The 14,436-nt window shown below is 29.3% G+C and overlaps 1 protein-coding gene across 1 annotated transcript in view; it reads left to right on the top strand.

Moving 5' to 3' along the window:
• Positions 1-490: 490 nt before the first annotated feature.
• Positions 491-14,436, top strand: part of LOC106686270 (ADP-dependent glucokinase) — a 15,408-nt gene continuing 1,462 nt past the window's right edge. The window contains exons 1-8 of the mRNA XM_014429464.3: positions 491-980; positions 2,807-2,997; positions 5,800-5,896; positions 7,383-7,519; positions 9,661-9,824; positions 10,001-10,107; positions 11,150-11,327; positions 12,531-12,767. Of these exons, the coding sequence (XP_014284950.1) occupies positions 640-980; positions 2,807-2,997; positions 5,800-5,896; positions 7,383-7,519; positions 9,661-9,824; positions 10,001-10,107; positions 11,150-11,327; positions 12,531-12,755 (1,440 nt within the window). The 5' untranslated portion in view covers positions 491-639 and the 3' untranslated portion in view covers positions 12,756-12,767. The remainder of the gene's footprint in view (positions 981-2,806; positions 2,998-5,799; positions 5,897-7,382; positions 7,520-9,660; positions 9,825-10,000; positions 10,108-11,149; positions 11,328-12,530; positions 12,768-14,436) is intronic.

The following is a 14,436-nucleotide window of genomic DNA, read 5'->3' as shown; positions in this document are numbered from 1 at the left end:
AAATTTGAAGCCTATGTAGTAGCAATGAGAAACAAAAATAGTAGGTCTAAAGTAGGATTGTCATCCGTGGAACTAATCACAATTCACGAAACAGAATTAGTAATTGATTTAATCATATTTTATTCTACAGTTATTGAGGTTCTTTTTAGCATTCATTTATTGAAGAAACATTGTTCCAGAGCTTAACTTAACTCAACCTTGAAAACCGTTTTACGAATTCAGACGGAAGAAATAGAATGCATTAATAATGTATATCAAATGGAAAAATAACTAGAAAAAAACAAACAATAGTTTTATTCATCATAGGTAACATATGTAATTCAAAAATAATAATTGTTTTACATCGAACTCATGTAGAATTAATCTGTCAAATTATAAGTATAATCGTCAGTATCGTTAAGAATAATGATAGAATTATTTAACAAACTGTTATGTTAAATAGCATTAAAGATTTTTCGACTGGCATAAGCATAATAATTATTTGGAATTGTTTTAAATAACAATCGTGAGTTGTCAAACTGAGAAGTTGTTTTCCCTATCGGGAGGTAACTAGGGAAAGAGAGGGGAGGTCAAACGTTGGTGTAAAGAGGAACTATTAGGTTAAACCGCTAAAGTCGTTGTGTTACCTTCAAATTTTTAATGGTGAAAATGGGTTTTAATGATAGGGCTTTAACTTTTGGGACATTATTCTCTGTGTTATGCATCCTCTATTCAATTTATAGGAGAGATCCAAGTGTTGATTTACAAGAAAGACTTGTCAGAGTTATTAATGGTTTAATACAAGTTGAAGACCAACATATTACTGTCTCCCCCAAAGTTGTCATCGGTTATGGAGCCTGTGTTGATTTATTTGTCAATGCAAAAGATCTACTACCTTACAAGGATGAAATCGGCTTTCCAGAACATTTTGACAATATTAACTCCATGGATGAATTCTACAAATCATTTGCATATTTTTTCCAGCATGGAGCTGCTACTGAGTAAGTATTCAGTATTGTGTTATGTGAATGTTATTATTACTTTAATATGAAATGGGAGCAATTTAAATTTTAACTTATAATGTCATTTAAGTGTTAATGTTATTCACCCACCTGCTGTCAATCTTGTTTCAGTTGATCTATTGCTTCTCTATTTTTTTAAATCAAAATTTGTTTGTTTTTTTTGTTAGTTAAAATTTGGTATATGTAGTTTCAAAGAAACATTAAAAATTTTCTACAATTAAAGCCCTTAAAACACTTAAATACCCTCCAAGTGTATCAGCACAATTTCCAAAAAAGTAATGTTTTATTTTGGATTACAAATTGAATTATTGGATTTAAGAACACAATGATGGTTTATCTAATTACCTAATAACTTTGTGCCTTACTTAGTTTGATATGAAATTTCCAACAAACTTTTCAAATTCTTTACTACAAACATAGTCCTTTTGCTATGTGAATGGCACTAAGATGTTTCTCACTACAATCTAACTCTAATCATACACACCTGTCTGTTTTTCCTTGATTTCCTTAAAATGTTCCTTTATTGTTGTTGTTAGTGTAGTATTGGAGTAAGATATAAGGAATATTTAAATAGTTGTTCCCCATTACTCAGAGGACATTCTCTTAGCAAATGGACTAAACATAAATATTTTAATCAACATATTTAAGAAAATTGATGATTTAACATGAGATGCTTTGTCCTTGATGATATCAAGTGTTTGTTTATGTAATGTAGGATTTCTCTTCTTAAAGTTAATCTGTTGAAGAAGTAGGATTTCTCTTCTTAAAGTTAATCTGTTGAAGAACTCTAATTTCTTGAAATAATCTGACTACATTATGGGAGTGAGTAGATCATTAGTAAGGCACAGTGCTACTAACTCCAAGGACCCGGGTTCGAATCTGGCTGCGGCAGATAATTATTTTCTGTTTCACTGTAGCCATGTGGCTCGGAAGCCCTCCGTTGTTCTTCCAGCCTCATAAAGTGGGTACCATTAATTGTCTAAAAATCTGACAGTTGAGCATGATTCTGACCTAATCCTTCGCTCAACCATTGTTCTAATAACAGTACTTCCTTTTAAAGTAAAGTACCCCTGACTCTTCATGGGTTGTAGCGGTACAGATTTAATTTGATCTGACTATATTATTTTGAAGTGACAGTGTTAATATTTTTTAAAGACTCTTATGTTTTATATTTATCGCTTATTGAATTCAAATAGAATTCATTGGTCCACATAAATTTATATTTTTGACATTTAAGTTGGGGTTGGCTCAGTACCTAATGAAACTTCTTCTTGAATGACTGATGCTGTCATATCCAGAATGAATTAATACTTGTTATTAGGTGTATATCATTTCATTCATTGGTTGAATTGGGCTAGGCTTGTTACGAGCTTCTATAAGTCTATATTCTAGTATCCATATCCCATGTTTGATGTCTAAAAAGTACCATTCTTATGATAAATCAATTTTAGAAAAAAAATATTACTGATTAAAGTTGGTGAATACTTCTTTTGTGAATATAATGACATAAATTATTATGATTATATTTTATTTATTTTCATGATTTTAAGATGATCAATTATAATTTCATTGATGTTCATTAAAGTAATCTTGAAGCAACATTATACAGTTAGTGATGGACATTGTTGCACAGTTGTCAAGGGGTTGAAGGATGTTTTTGGAAATAATTTTTTATATTGACTGTCAAGAGACTGTTTTATGTGACTGTGATCTTATTTTGTTATTCACAAAATCCTATTAAAAATTATTTATAATACATAATGAAAATATTGATTTAATCACTTATCCACATTAAATTATTTTAGGAGATTCATGACAAATTCAACACTCTTTGATATATTGATCAAGGATGCCGAGAAACTTCCGGATTCACGATATGCAATTGGTGGCAATGCTCCTGTAATGGCCATAAGACTATTTCATGAAGGCTGTGATGTAACACTTGCTTCTTCATTGACGCCAAAACATTTGAAAAGCATTCCATCCGGTATCAAAGGTATATTTTTAAAATGATTAAATTGTTATTAACAAATTATATTTTTTAGTTTATTATTAGGATATGGTGATGTTTTCTGATCAATATTTAGGATATAATTTTTAGTATTAATTTTTTAACCTTCCAGTTTATGTATTTTGATTAATTTTTTTCTTACTATAAAAAGACATTATCCAACAGTAAATTATTGATTGTCAAATTGGTTGGTTATATATAAAGAATTGATATTTTTTATAAATGAAAAAGTTAAAAAAAAAATTTTTTTATTAATTATTAATTTTCTGAATAATTATTTGTTTTTCTTCCTCACTATTGACAGTTGGTAGGCTTTTTATGTTTGTACCGAAAATAGAAAAATGTTTATTCTCAGAATATAAAATGTATACATATTCTAAATTATATGTTTTAGATTTTAAGAAACAAATTTGGTTCCATGACCGTGGTTCCGTCTTTTTGTTATTAAATCCACGTGATGGGTGTAGCTTCTACTGTTATTCTAACTTTGATTGAGGGCTTGTGTATTTTGTTATCTAGATGGTTGTGGTTCTTTATCAATTTTATGAAGTTTTGTCAACTACTTTTATTTAGTCCTGAGCAAATATGTTTCTTGGCACACATATATTTCGATAACAGATCAAACAATTTGGCCCTAAGTTGGAGAAAAGGAAAGTTTGGAGATGAGTTTAACAATATTCTAGTCTTAAAATTTTTTTTTTTTTAATTTCATCTGCTACGTAAGATAAATGCATGCAGAAAAATATTTTCCTTTACATGCCAATATTTTAAAAATGAATCATCCTCTGAGTTTTATTCTTAAATAACAAATCATTTACCTTCTAATATAAGTCAGTAGTGAGGAAGCTAAATTGAATTATATTCGTATATATTTTTTATTTGTGAATACAAAACTATTAGTTTTGTAATTAGTTGCTCTTCATTTCATTCAATACTTGTTAAATTAAATGTAAACCAAAATCTTGATGGTTTTATTTTAGTTTTAAGTTAGTATTTTGTAACTTTATGAATGTGAAATCTACATAAGTCAGTAAACCCTCATTTTTTAATATTTACTTATCTACTAATTACTATCTCATATTTACTTATGTTATCAAGATTTATTTGTTTGAACCATTCCTGACTCTTAAGACATTTTATTATTATCATTTTTTATTACAAAAAATTATATAAAATTTTAAAAACCTTTTAAATATATACTGCTCCATAGTCATTTTTTAATATTAACATATATGTTTCATAACCCCTCCCCCCCCCTTCGTAATAAATTATTCACTTTAAAGTAACAATTTTTTTTTTCTTGTTTTGATTGTTCAGTTGTAATTCTATCAAGAGTTCTTTTCTTGTAAATAACAGCCTGACCAAAAAATAATTGTGTTTTTTGGAAAAAAAACTAATTCTGATGGCTTAATTTGGTGTTAATTAATTTTCCATTTAATTCATGAATGATTTTTTTCAAAAAATTGGCATCCACATGTTGATGTTCAATAATCCATTCAAGGAGTTCTCTTTGTTGTGCATGGTCATTAGTCTTCAATGACCATTGTCAATGTCTATTGAACTTTGAAAGTAAGGGGAACCTAATTATTTGGAATCAGGTCCAAATAACCAAGTTTCGCAAAATGGTCTGTGTGTGGTAGGCATTGCTCAGAAATGAAAAGCTGTACAAAAGTGGAATGGATCATATTTAAGGCAGATACATACATGCTTGGGGTGACAGCCACTTTTTTGATGAAGTTGGCCGATCAGAGGTCCCTCCTTATAGAATCGATTTTTTTATATTCTCGAAAAACCTTTCAAAGGTTTGACTCATTCTGCCAACCTACAATTGAATGGTCTTTAATAACCTAATTGAAATTGTATAACAGGGCTTAAATGCAGATTTTTAAAAAAAAATTCCTGTAAAGTACCTTTAATTTTGTTTATTTGAAAAAATAAAAATAAACAGTTTTCATTGTTAGTTACATTAAACAATGGATCAATACAAAATATTAAAGAATTTTAAGAATAATTAAAGGAGAAAGAAAGGAAAAATAGATACTTTCTATTCGAATGTGAAAAGTCAAGACCGCATGATCCTTCCTGAATGATTGCATTATGGCTTTGCTATCTTTAGTTAAACAGTTGTATCGAAAATCACTAAAATAGCGATAACTTCAACTCAAGCCTACCAATTTAATCAAAGCCTGGTTACATATCTAGGGTGATAAGTGAAAGTTTTGTGATGGTGATGTATGCATCACACCAAATTTTCCCTGCTTTGTCCTTACTGATCATAATTTTTCCCCCTTCTCCAATTATGAATTCAGTTATGACTTATGGATTACCATATTTTCTTTTGAGATTTGTTAAGTTTGTGTTGCAGTATTTAGTAACAAATAAAACTCTTATATAAGATTCCTTACTTTATTCAATTAAGGATTGGATATTGTAAATAAAATAATAAACAAAAGGGTTAAAAAGAATTTAATTTGTAATTTTGAAGACAGTAATATTTTTATGCATTACTTATTTACTGATTTATCTGAACATAATGCCTCAGAAGCAATGTAGTTAAAGTATATTGTATATTGCATATTTTGTATTTTGCCTTGATTTTTATTGCTCTTAATATATTTTTTTCATTTTATATCTTAACAGTTTGCTGTTAATTGTGTGGAGATGTATTTTTAAGTAAAAGTATGGCTTAGCTTGTTTCACTGCTTCTTAATTTTGTTTATTTTGTCTTCATATTCTTATAACATAGAAACAAGCATGGGATTGTACTTCTAACAATATATGTCTTAGTGGTAGGCGATACTGTGACAAGGGATGATATTCATTTGATATTGGAGTATAAGGCTCAAGAGAAATGGGGCCCATATACCGCTTCGAGGGCTAATAGGTGAGATGTACTTGATGTTAAGTGTATAATATGTGTATTTATATTGATCCAATTATCATTTATATTAATTATAAACTATATTAGTTTATAGTTTATGTTATTTTTTTAGTAAAACCTTCATTGATTAAGATGAAGAAAGAGAAGTGTATATATGAATAATTGAAAACAATTAACAGAATGTATTTTATATCAATAAAATATGAAAAGCATTAATTTATAATAATAAATCAGAAAATAAAAAAATCATTTTCAACATGGCTCATAATACTTCCTTCTCTAATTTTTGTTATGTTGTATGGTGTACAGAGGTATCTTGGGATCTTGAGACAAAACTAAAATGGTTGATTAATTGCTTTACGCAATTTATCTTTGGAGTTCCGAGGGATGCCTCAGTCTCCTGATTTTATAAAGAGTTGAAGTACCTTTATACTTACTACTGTTGAAAGCATTTCCTGATATCTTTTTCCTACCAAGTTATCTGTTATACAAAATCTTTTGGTTTATTTACAATGATTTGCCGAACCGTAGGTTTTGACAAATCTGTCGTTATCCATCCCTGGTCTCTTTGAGATAGACTCCTCATCTATTCCTTCTTTTACCCGATGTGCAATGGTGTATAATGACACTTCCCACTTTTAAATCCTGCCTATTCAATCATTTCCCATTCATTTTGTCCTTCAAGCACTGTAAATAGGTGTCATCCTATCTAATACATATGTATGTACTTCATTTGATTTTTTATGCAATAATTGTTTAATATATTAATTATTTTTACTTTATTTCTTTAACTCTTAGACTCAAAAGTCCAACTTTTATTTTCCCCTAAAGTTATTGTAACATGTATAAAAAAACATGTATTTTTATTGTTACAATAAATCTGAATTACGATAATCTGAAATTTGTATTTCTTTTATATTTTCTATTCCCTTCTTAACAGATAGTTCGATTAATTGAAATTTTTATTGTGTATCATCATAGACATTTTAAATAGGTAATATTTTTGTTATTACTAAATCATTATTTTTTTTTTGTTTTTTCTTTGAGCATTACTACTTTAATAACTTGTGCAACCTCTAATATGCTTTTGTTTTTTGCTAAACAAATTTAAGATTTAAAAATAACTTTTTTATGTTTGAATTAATTGCTAATCCTTTAATTTTGATCAAGCAAGTAAATTAAATAGAACTGTATACATGTTTTTGAGTTTAAACAACCTTTTTAAAAGCTGTACTGATTAAAATTGAGGTACAATTTCTTTTATCTTTACTCTGAAAAATGCTTTTAGAATTTTCTTGTTCATGTGGGGACATACCTTCATGACAAAAAGATGACTGTTGATTTAATCATTTATTTTTGTACCAAAATATATTTATTTTCTCCAATTCATACTGGTTAACCAGTGGTTTTGTTACAACAAATTAATTTAATTTTATCTATGAAAGTATATGTGATATCTTCAGAATTTAAAAATTGTCTATATTTGAAGGTACATCCTGCATAATGATCAGCACAATCCGTACGTTAGGCCACTTGAAGCACTTCAAGAACATCTGACTGAGTCTTCACCTGACTTATTTGTTGTTAGTGCCCTTCAATTAATGGACAATTATGGATATCCTAATGGTAAGATTAAAAGTTTTATTTGTTTTGTTTTATATTTTATTAGATATAAATTATATTTATATTTAAATTAAAGTACTCTTTAAGGTAAATGTATTGTCTATTTACTATCAGAACCTTTTTCAAATTGTAAGGTTTTGCTTTTGGTTCAATATTTCCTAACTTTTGTATTATCTAAGTTATGAAATAATGGATAATGAACATAAATGAGGCCCTAGTATGGCAGCTGCCATACAATCCCTCTCCAGCACTCGATTTAAATATTATGTACAGTATGACTTCGGGCCTTTTTTATCTTGGCCACTATGCATTAGTTCTTAATCGAAACTTTTTAATGTGAAAATTCAAGGTTAGGGGGTTTTGATAGAATATTTATAAAATATTTATTTTTTAAATCATCATCAAAACCAAGTAAGCTACTATACATGAAAAATGATTAGGAATCTGTTTAGTTTGTTGATTTTGTATACTGCTTCACAATTTTTTTACACTATAAGAAATTGTTCATTCTCCAAAATGATAGGTCCAAGATTGCAAAAAGTTGATCTATTATTAATATGGATAATATCTTAATGTATTTATTTTGATAATACATTATGAATTTTGTCAGATTTCATATGATTTCACTATATATACATTATTACATGCTGCTAGATATCAGTAGGGATATTATTCAGATTTTGTTAACGGAGTACGCAGAAATCAACTGCTATGATTCATATAAAACCATTACTAAATATAAATACTATTTTAGAGATTGTGAATAGTTGCACTGAACTTTCTTAATTTTTATTATCAAAGATCTGTAGCCATAGACATCAATAAAAGAGAAACTTATTCATTAGGGGTAACAAAATAAAATCTCACTCAAATAGATTACCAAATATATTATTGAAAAATCAACACCTCAGTAACACTATAATCTAATGAATCTCAAACCCTCTTAGCTTTCTATTGGCTTTGTTACATTGCCAACAAAATATCAGATTAACATATTAATATATTTTATAAAAAATATTGGTGTTTTCATTTATCAATGTTCTACATTCTAGTCATGTATAGAGTCAACAACTTTTTTTTATATATACAAAGTTCAATGCATTTAATAATTTAACTTCCTAGGGTTGAGAAGTAAATTTTAATTTTTGAGTAGCTTAAAAAAAGTTATCTCTGTTTTGGTCATTTAAAAAAAATCTTAAAACCAGAGTAGGGGAAAGTTATGAACAAAAAACTTATATTTTTCTGTTGTTATAAAAATTCGAATTTTAGTGTTTTTTCAGGAGGGATTAAGGAATATAAGTTTTGTTCCTGTCAAAAATACAAATACAATTCTAAATTTCCAGTCAGTCGATTTTATAAAAAAAGTTGTTGTCACATCCCAGGCATATACCTGCCTTGAATATGTAATTTCATATTTGTACATCTTTTCGTTTTTGAGCCAGGATATTCACACAAAGACCATTTTGGGTGCCCACACACAGACTAGGTTTTTTGGAAGGGAACCTTAAAACATGTATTTCCATTAATAGATCAAATTTGGAATTTTGCATGGTTGCAATGCTTTCCCTTACTATATATTCTATATATAGATAAGAAAGTAAAAAGTTCATCGAACCCAAGATTTATATTGAAAAAATTATGGTTTATTCACCTCGTTCACCTGATTTGTATTCCCCAAGAGTATTGTATTTTCTTGAACATTAAAAAGTGAACCAATTTTTGAATTACAAAAACAAAAAAATGGAATACTGGAAAATTAGGTATGAAAATATTGAAATTATAGGAAAATCTAAAAGTAGCATAAGAAGAAAAAAACTCTTTTAAATGATCTAATTCTTGTTATTTTTCATAAAATATATTATGGAAAATCGATGATAGTAAAAGAAAGATAAAAACTCAAATAGTTGTAAATAAATAGTTTTATTTATGATATAGACTATTTCAGTTTTTTCTTTGACTGCACCCAGACCATCTTCCTTTTAAAATATCTAAATGATTTAATTAATGGTTTATATGTATTTTTAACCTGATTTTCTGAAGAAATAAATGGAATTTTTGAACAAATGTATTGCAACTCAGTGACTTTATATATAATATTTTTCTCATCTATCATCTAAAATTATTGAAAGTATTTATTCTTCTAGGTGTTAGAACTGAAAGGTTGAAGAAAATCATGAAACAAATAAAGGGCCTTCCTCGTAAAACTAAGATACACTTTGAAATGGCCTCGTTTACTGAAGAAGCCCTGATCAAAAATCTTCAGGAATACATCATCCCATATGTTGATTCCATTGGTATGAATGAGCAGGTAAGTAAATCACAGTGATTCTTATTATAAAGATTTGAATTTTAAAAGACCAAATCATTTTCAACAATTACATATTATTTCTTGTATATTAAGGATTTGTTATATTAAATTTAAAACATTATTCAGGTAAATTAATGCAACAATTTAATTAATACAGTGGATATTCTGTTATGTAGGAGTTAGCCAACTTATACAGCATGTACAAATATGGTAATGTCAGTTTTGTATCTGATTCTCGACCAAGGGTTGCGGTTGTTTTGGACCATATGAGAAGCATCTTTAAGTGAGTATATGTTGCTTTATTGATTATAATTATTATTATTATATTATCATGATTTATTAATGATTTAAAAAAAAAAAATGTTGATGTCAAATGCAAGCAACTTGAATTTGATAGAGAATCAACTTATTTTGGTGCTTCTATTGTCATAAGTAAATTTATCGAGTCAAAATAATTTATTTAGTTCTGAAGACAATTTTTTAGTGTATGTTTAATAAAAATCTATATATGTCTCTCCATATTTACTGATATATTTTCATGTTGTATAGTCCCATGTTCTCATACTTGTTCGTTGTTATCTTGGTTTTTATAAGACAAGACATCATTAATTGGCTAAGTGCAAAAAAACATTATTGATGCAGACCCAAAATCAAACTAAATGCTATTTCCAACTACTAAAAAAAGTGGAGGAAGATGGTCTGGGTGGCGGACAATAAAGGAATCAGAATGGTATAAGAAAACTATTTATTGTTAACCAACGTTTCACCTCACTTTGCAGGGCTTCGTCATGGCTAAATGAGAAGACAAGATACAAACATTGAAATATTGAAAAAACATTTCAAAACAATAATTATTTTGAACAACATATAAACAAAATTTTTTGCTAACTATTTAATAAACAACATATAAACAAAATTGTTTTGAAATGTTTTTATTTTTAATGTTCTGTTAATTCTAGAATGTTAGTATCTTGTTTTCTCATTTAGCCCTGACGAAGCCCTGCAAAGTGAGGTGAAACGTTGGTTAACAATAAATAGTTTTTGTATAATATTTTGATACCTTTATTGACCGCCACCCAGACTATCTTCCTCCAATCTACTTCATATGGTCAACTATCTTCTTCCAATAATAAAAAAAATTGATTAAGTGCCACAATCATAGTTACTATTAATGGTTGTACAAGCCATCCTTTTAGGTTCTTGGTAAAGGCATTTAGTTTATTTTTTGGGTGTAAATCAATTTTTTATTTTATTTTATGGCATAACTGATTATTGATTTCTGTCTCCATTTGATGAAAATTGTTTTATCTCTTTATTTCTTCCAGAATACTTCGATCCTGGAGTCGTTTAACAATTGGAACGAGGAGGTTGAATAGAATCCATGTCCATACTTTAGCTTTTCAGGCTATACTGACGACAAAAGATTCACCTTGGAAACAGAATGATGTTGCAGCAGCCAAAGCATCACTTACTGCTTTTAGGCATGTTTGTGACTCATCAGAGGTAAGTTGTGACTAGCAGATGAATGTTTAAAATTGTTTGAATTTGATTTGTTTAATCAACAAAAATTGTGTTTGCATGGGAATATTAATGCAACTGTGTATACAGGACAAAAGACAAAAATACAGTGCTTATGGTAAATAAATTATAAAAGTTTTGCCTGTTTTTCACAGGATTATGTCTGTATAGGGTTAGAAATAAGAATGAAAAAGTTCTCACCTGAGTGGTACATGAAAAATCCCCTAATTTGTTTAAAATCACCCCCAATGGGCACTCACTGGTAGTTTTTCTCATTTAACTCAGAATATATTAATGTAGACCACTAAAACTCTTAAGGGTTAGGTAAATATTATAGCATATTTTTGTCTACGAAAAATATGTATCAAAATTTATTTAAAAAACAGTTTTCACATGTTTCTGCAATTTTTTCTCAAATGTGCGTTTGAGAATTTTTCATTTATATATTTCAGAGGAATGATTATGGTAACTGTCTAGGAATCTCACTGCTTCCAGTATGTTATACAATTTTTACCATAACTAGTTCAATCACAGAGTATGCTGGGAAAATTATTGAAGACTACTAATGTGATTTTGGACAGAACCAGTTACCTATTACTCCAATTTTTTGATTATGACAAATAAAAGAGGAAAAAATGTTATACATAAGTTGTTCTACATTTTAAGTGTAATGTACAACACATAATGCTCTACAATTTATGTATTTCATTTTAAGCAATTGAAAAGTTCACCTGCTTTATACCAACTTAAAAAAAAAAAAAAAAAAAGGCTTTTGATTGACTTTAAGAATCTGTGTAATATTTTGTTTTAGCAGAAAGTATCAAAAAAGTTAGTAAATATAATAAGGAAATACATGTCCTAAATGTTAAATAAAGTTGGAATCGATAATTATTATTCCAAGAAGGTTGAGGTAGGTTCTGGTTTAAAATAAGGTTATTCTCATTCACCTATCCTACTTTTGCGGTAGAAGACTTTATTAAAAAGGTGATATGTACTGGAAAGGTTTATCTCGGGGCGGTGTCTGTTGTGGAAAACTGTAGAGTGAAAAAAAAAAAGCAGAAAGGGTAATATGGTTCGCAAACTCTGTTGATTATTTTGTTTAGCTTAGCCACTTAACTGCAATTGTACACTCAGAATGTCTTTAAATTTTTTTTTTTTGTTAAGTGTGCTATGATTTGTTTATGATAGGTGGAAGCTGAAAGAGCGACAGTCCTCATGGATGATAGTTTCTCCCTATCCATAGCAGGCAACGAAGGAAGGGTTTGGCTAAAGCCAGAAGAGACTCCTGTTCCATGCTGGGATGAAGGAGATACCAACATCTGTGTAGCACCTGGATTAGTCTGCAAGCATGCCACAAAGACCGCTGGAGGTGGAGACAATATTTCTGCTGCTGCTCTTGCTGTTCAGCTGTAACTACTGTTGAAGGTGATCATTTTGTTGTATAATTACTGAGTTAGGTTCAATTTGGTTAAGGCATTCCTATAAGAGCAAAGTAAAGTGTACGAAAGGCATATAATAATTATATGAAAAATTCTCTTCAGACATCATTACTAATGTTACCTTGAACTATACGGCCAGGGATAAAGAATGGATCTCCCTACCTCAATAGGATAGTTACCTTAAAACCATTGGTATAGTTCTTATTTATATTTAGTAACTGTGAGTAGTTTGGGTGTGTTGTTGTTACATAACTTCTATAATTTTTCTTAGGTCATAAATTTCCTTTACATCAAAATCCTCAGGGCTCCTTATTATATTACAATTAACATTATCAATAAAGACCTCAATGTTCCATATTTATATAATTTTATAAGGCACAAATTTTTCTATTTTAAACTCCACATTCACACAAATGCACTAGTTCCTAATCTTACTTGAATTATAAATGATCTGATTTAGAACTGACATTATTAGAGTGTTACTGATGGGTAGTTTCCCTACAATAAACTGTCATGCCATGTTAGTAATCACTTTCACTTGTATTCTAATTACAGTAGTAAATCTCAATAAACATTTTAAAACATTTAGGTATCATTATTTATTCTATTTATTAATTTATTTTCTATTATGAGACTCTCACAACTCACTTAGATAGGCAGTCTTACTCACTGGACTACTCCCTTCCTCTCTTAGCATTAAACAGATTTCATAATCTCCTTGGAACTCTTATTGAGAAACATATGTTCTTCTTCAGGTAACGAAAGTGATAATGAAGTAAACTATCAAAAACTTTAACCAACACCGAACTCCACGTGATAGCATCAGCCCTCCATTTTTGCTTTTCAATAACTCAGAAGACTATTGTAATAATTTAAGATTCATTGAGCTCTCTAAAAAGTTTGAGAAAAATGTACCCCGACCATCTACTCATCATAAGAATTCAATCTTTTCTTCTAAAACTATCACAACAAAGTAAGTCCATAATTTTCATATGGGCTCCAAGCCACATTGGCATTGTTGGTAACGAGCTCGCAGACAAAGTTGTCAGAGAGGCACTCATGCTCCCTGGCTAAGGTACCGCCGTTCTTACCCCATCAGAACTCAGTACACCCCTTAAATTACAAATATTAGAAAGATGGCAGACCAAGTGGGATGAAAGTTCTCCGTGTAAACTAAAAGAAATCAAAAGATGAGTAAAACCATGGTCGACATCCTACCACAACAGCTGCAGAGAGGAAGTTGCTTATATACTCTAATAAACTAAAAATAGGTCATACTCTCCTCACGCACTCTCACCTGATCATAAAACTGCCACCTCCAACGTGCAAATATTGTCAGTCCATTCTCACGATTAGACATATTTTTGAAGAATGTACTCACTATTTGCCAACAATAAACAGGATAGGACTGACCCAAAATTTATCAAAAGCTCTCACAGACGAGGAAGCTAAAATTACATTAGTGTTTGAATTTTTAAAAGCATCGTCTTCTTTGTAAATTATAACTCCTCTTAGATTTAAAAATTTTTTTTTTTATTTATTATTAAACGGTTTCACGACGCACTTCCAACACACACTAACCCTCTAATTCAAGGACTATCAACACTAGACTTAGCAGATACGAGACGACGTTTACGAAGGAGCTGGAATAGGGA

Source organism: Halyomorpha halys, unplaced genomic scaffold (genome assembly GCF_000696795.3).
Source record: "Halyomorpha halys isolate HHAL.00 unplaced genomic scaffold, Hhal_1.1 Scaffold802.1, whole genome shotgun sequence".
Lineage (NCBI taxonomy): Eukaryota > Metazoa > Arthropoda > Insecta > Hemiptera > Pentatomidae > Halyomorpha > Halyomorpha halys.
This window is presented reverse-complemented; position numbering and strand designations above follow the sequence as displayed.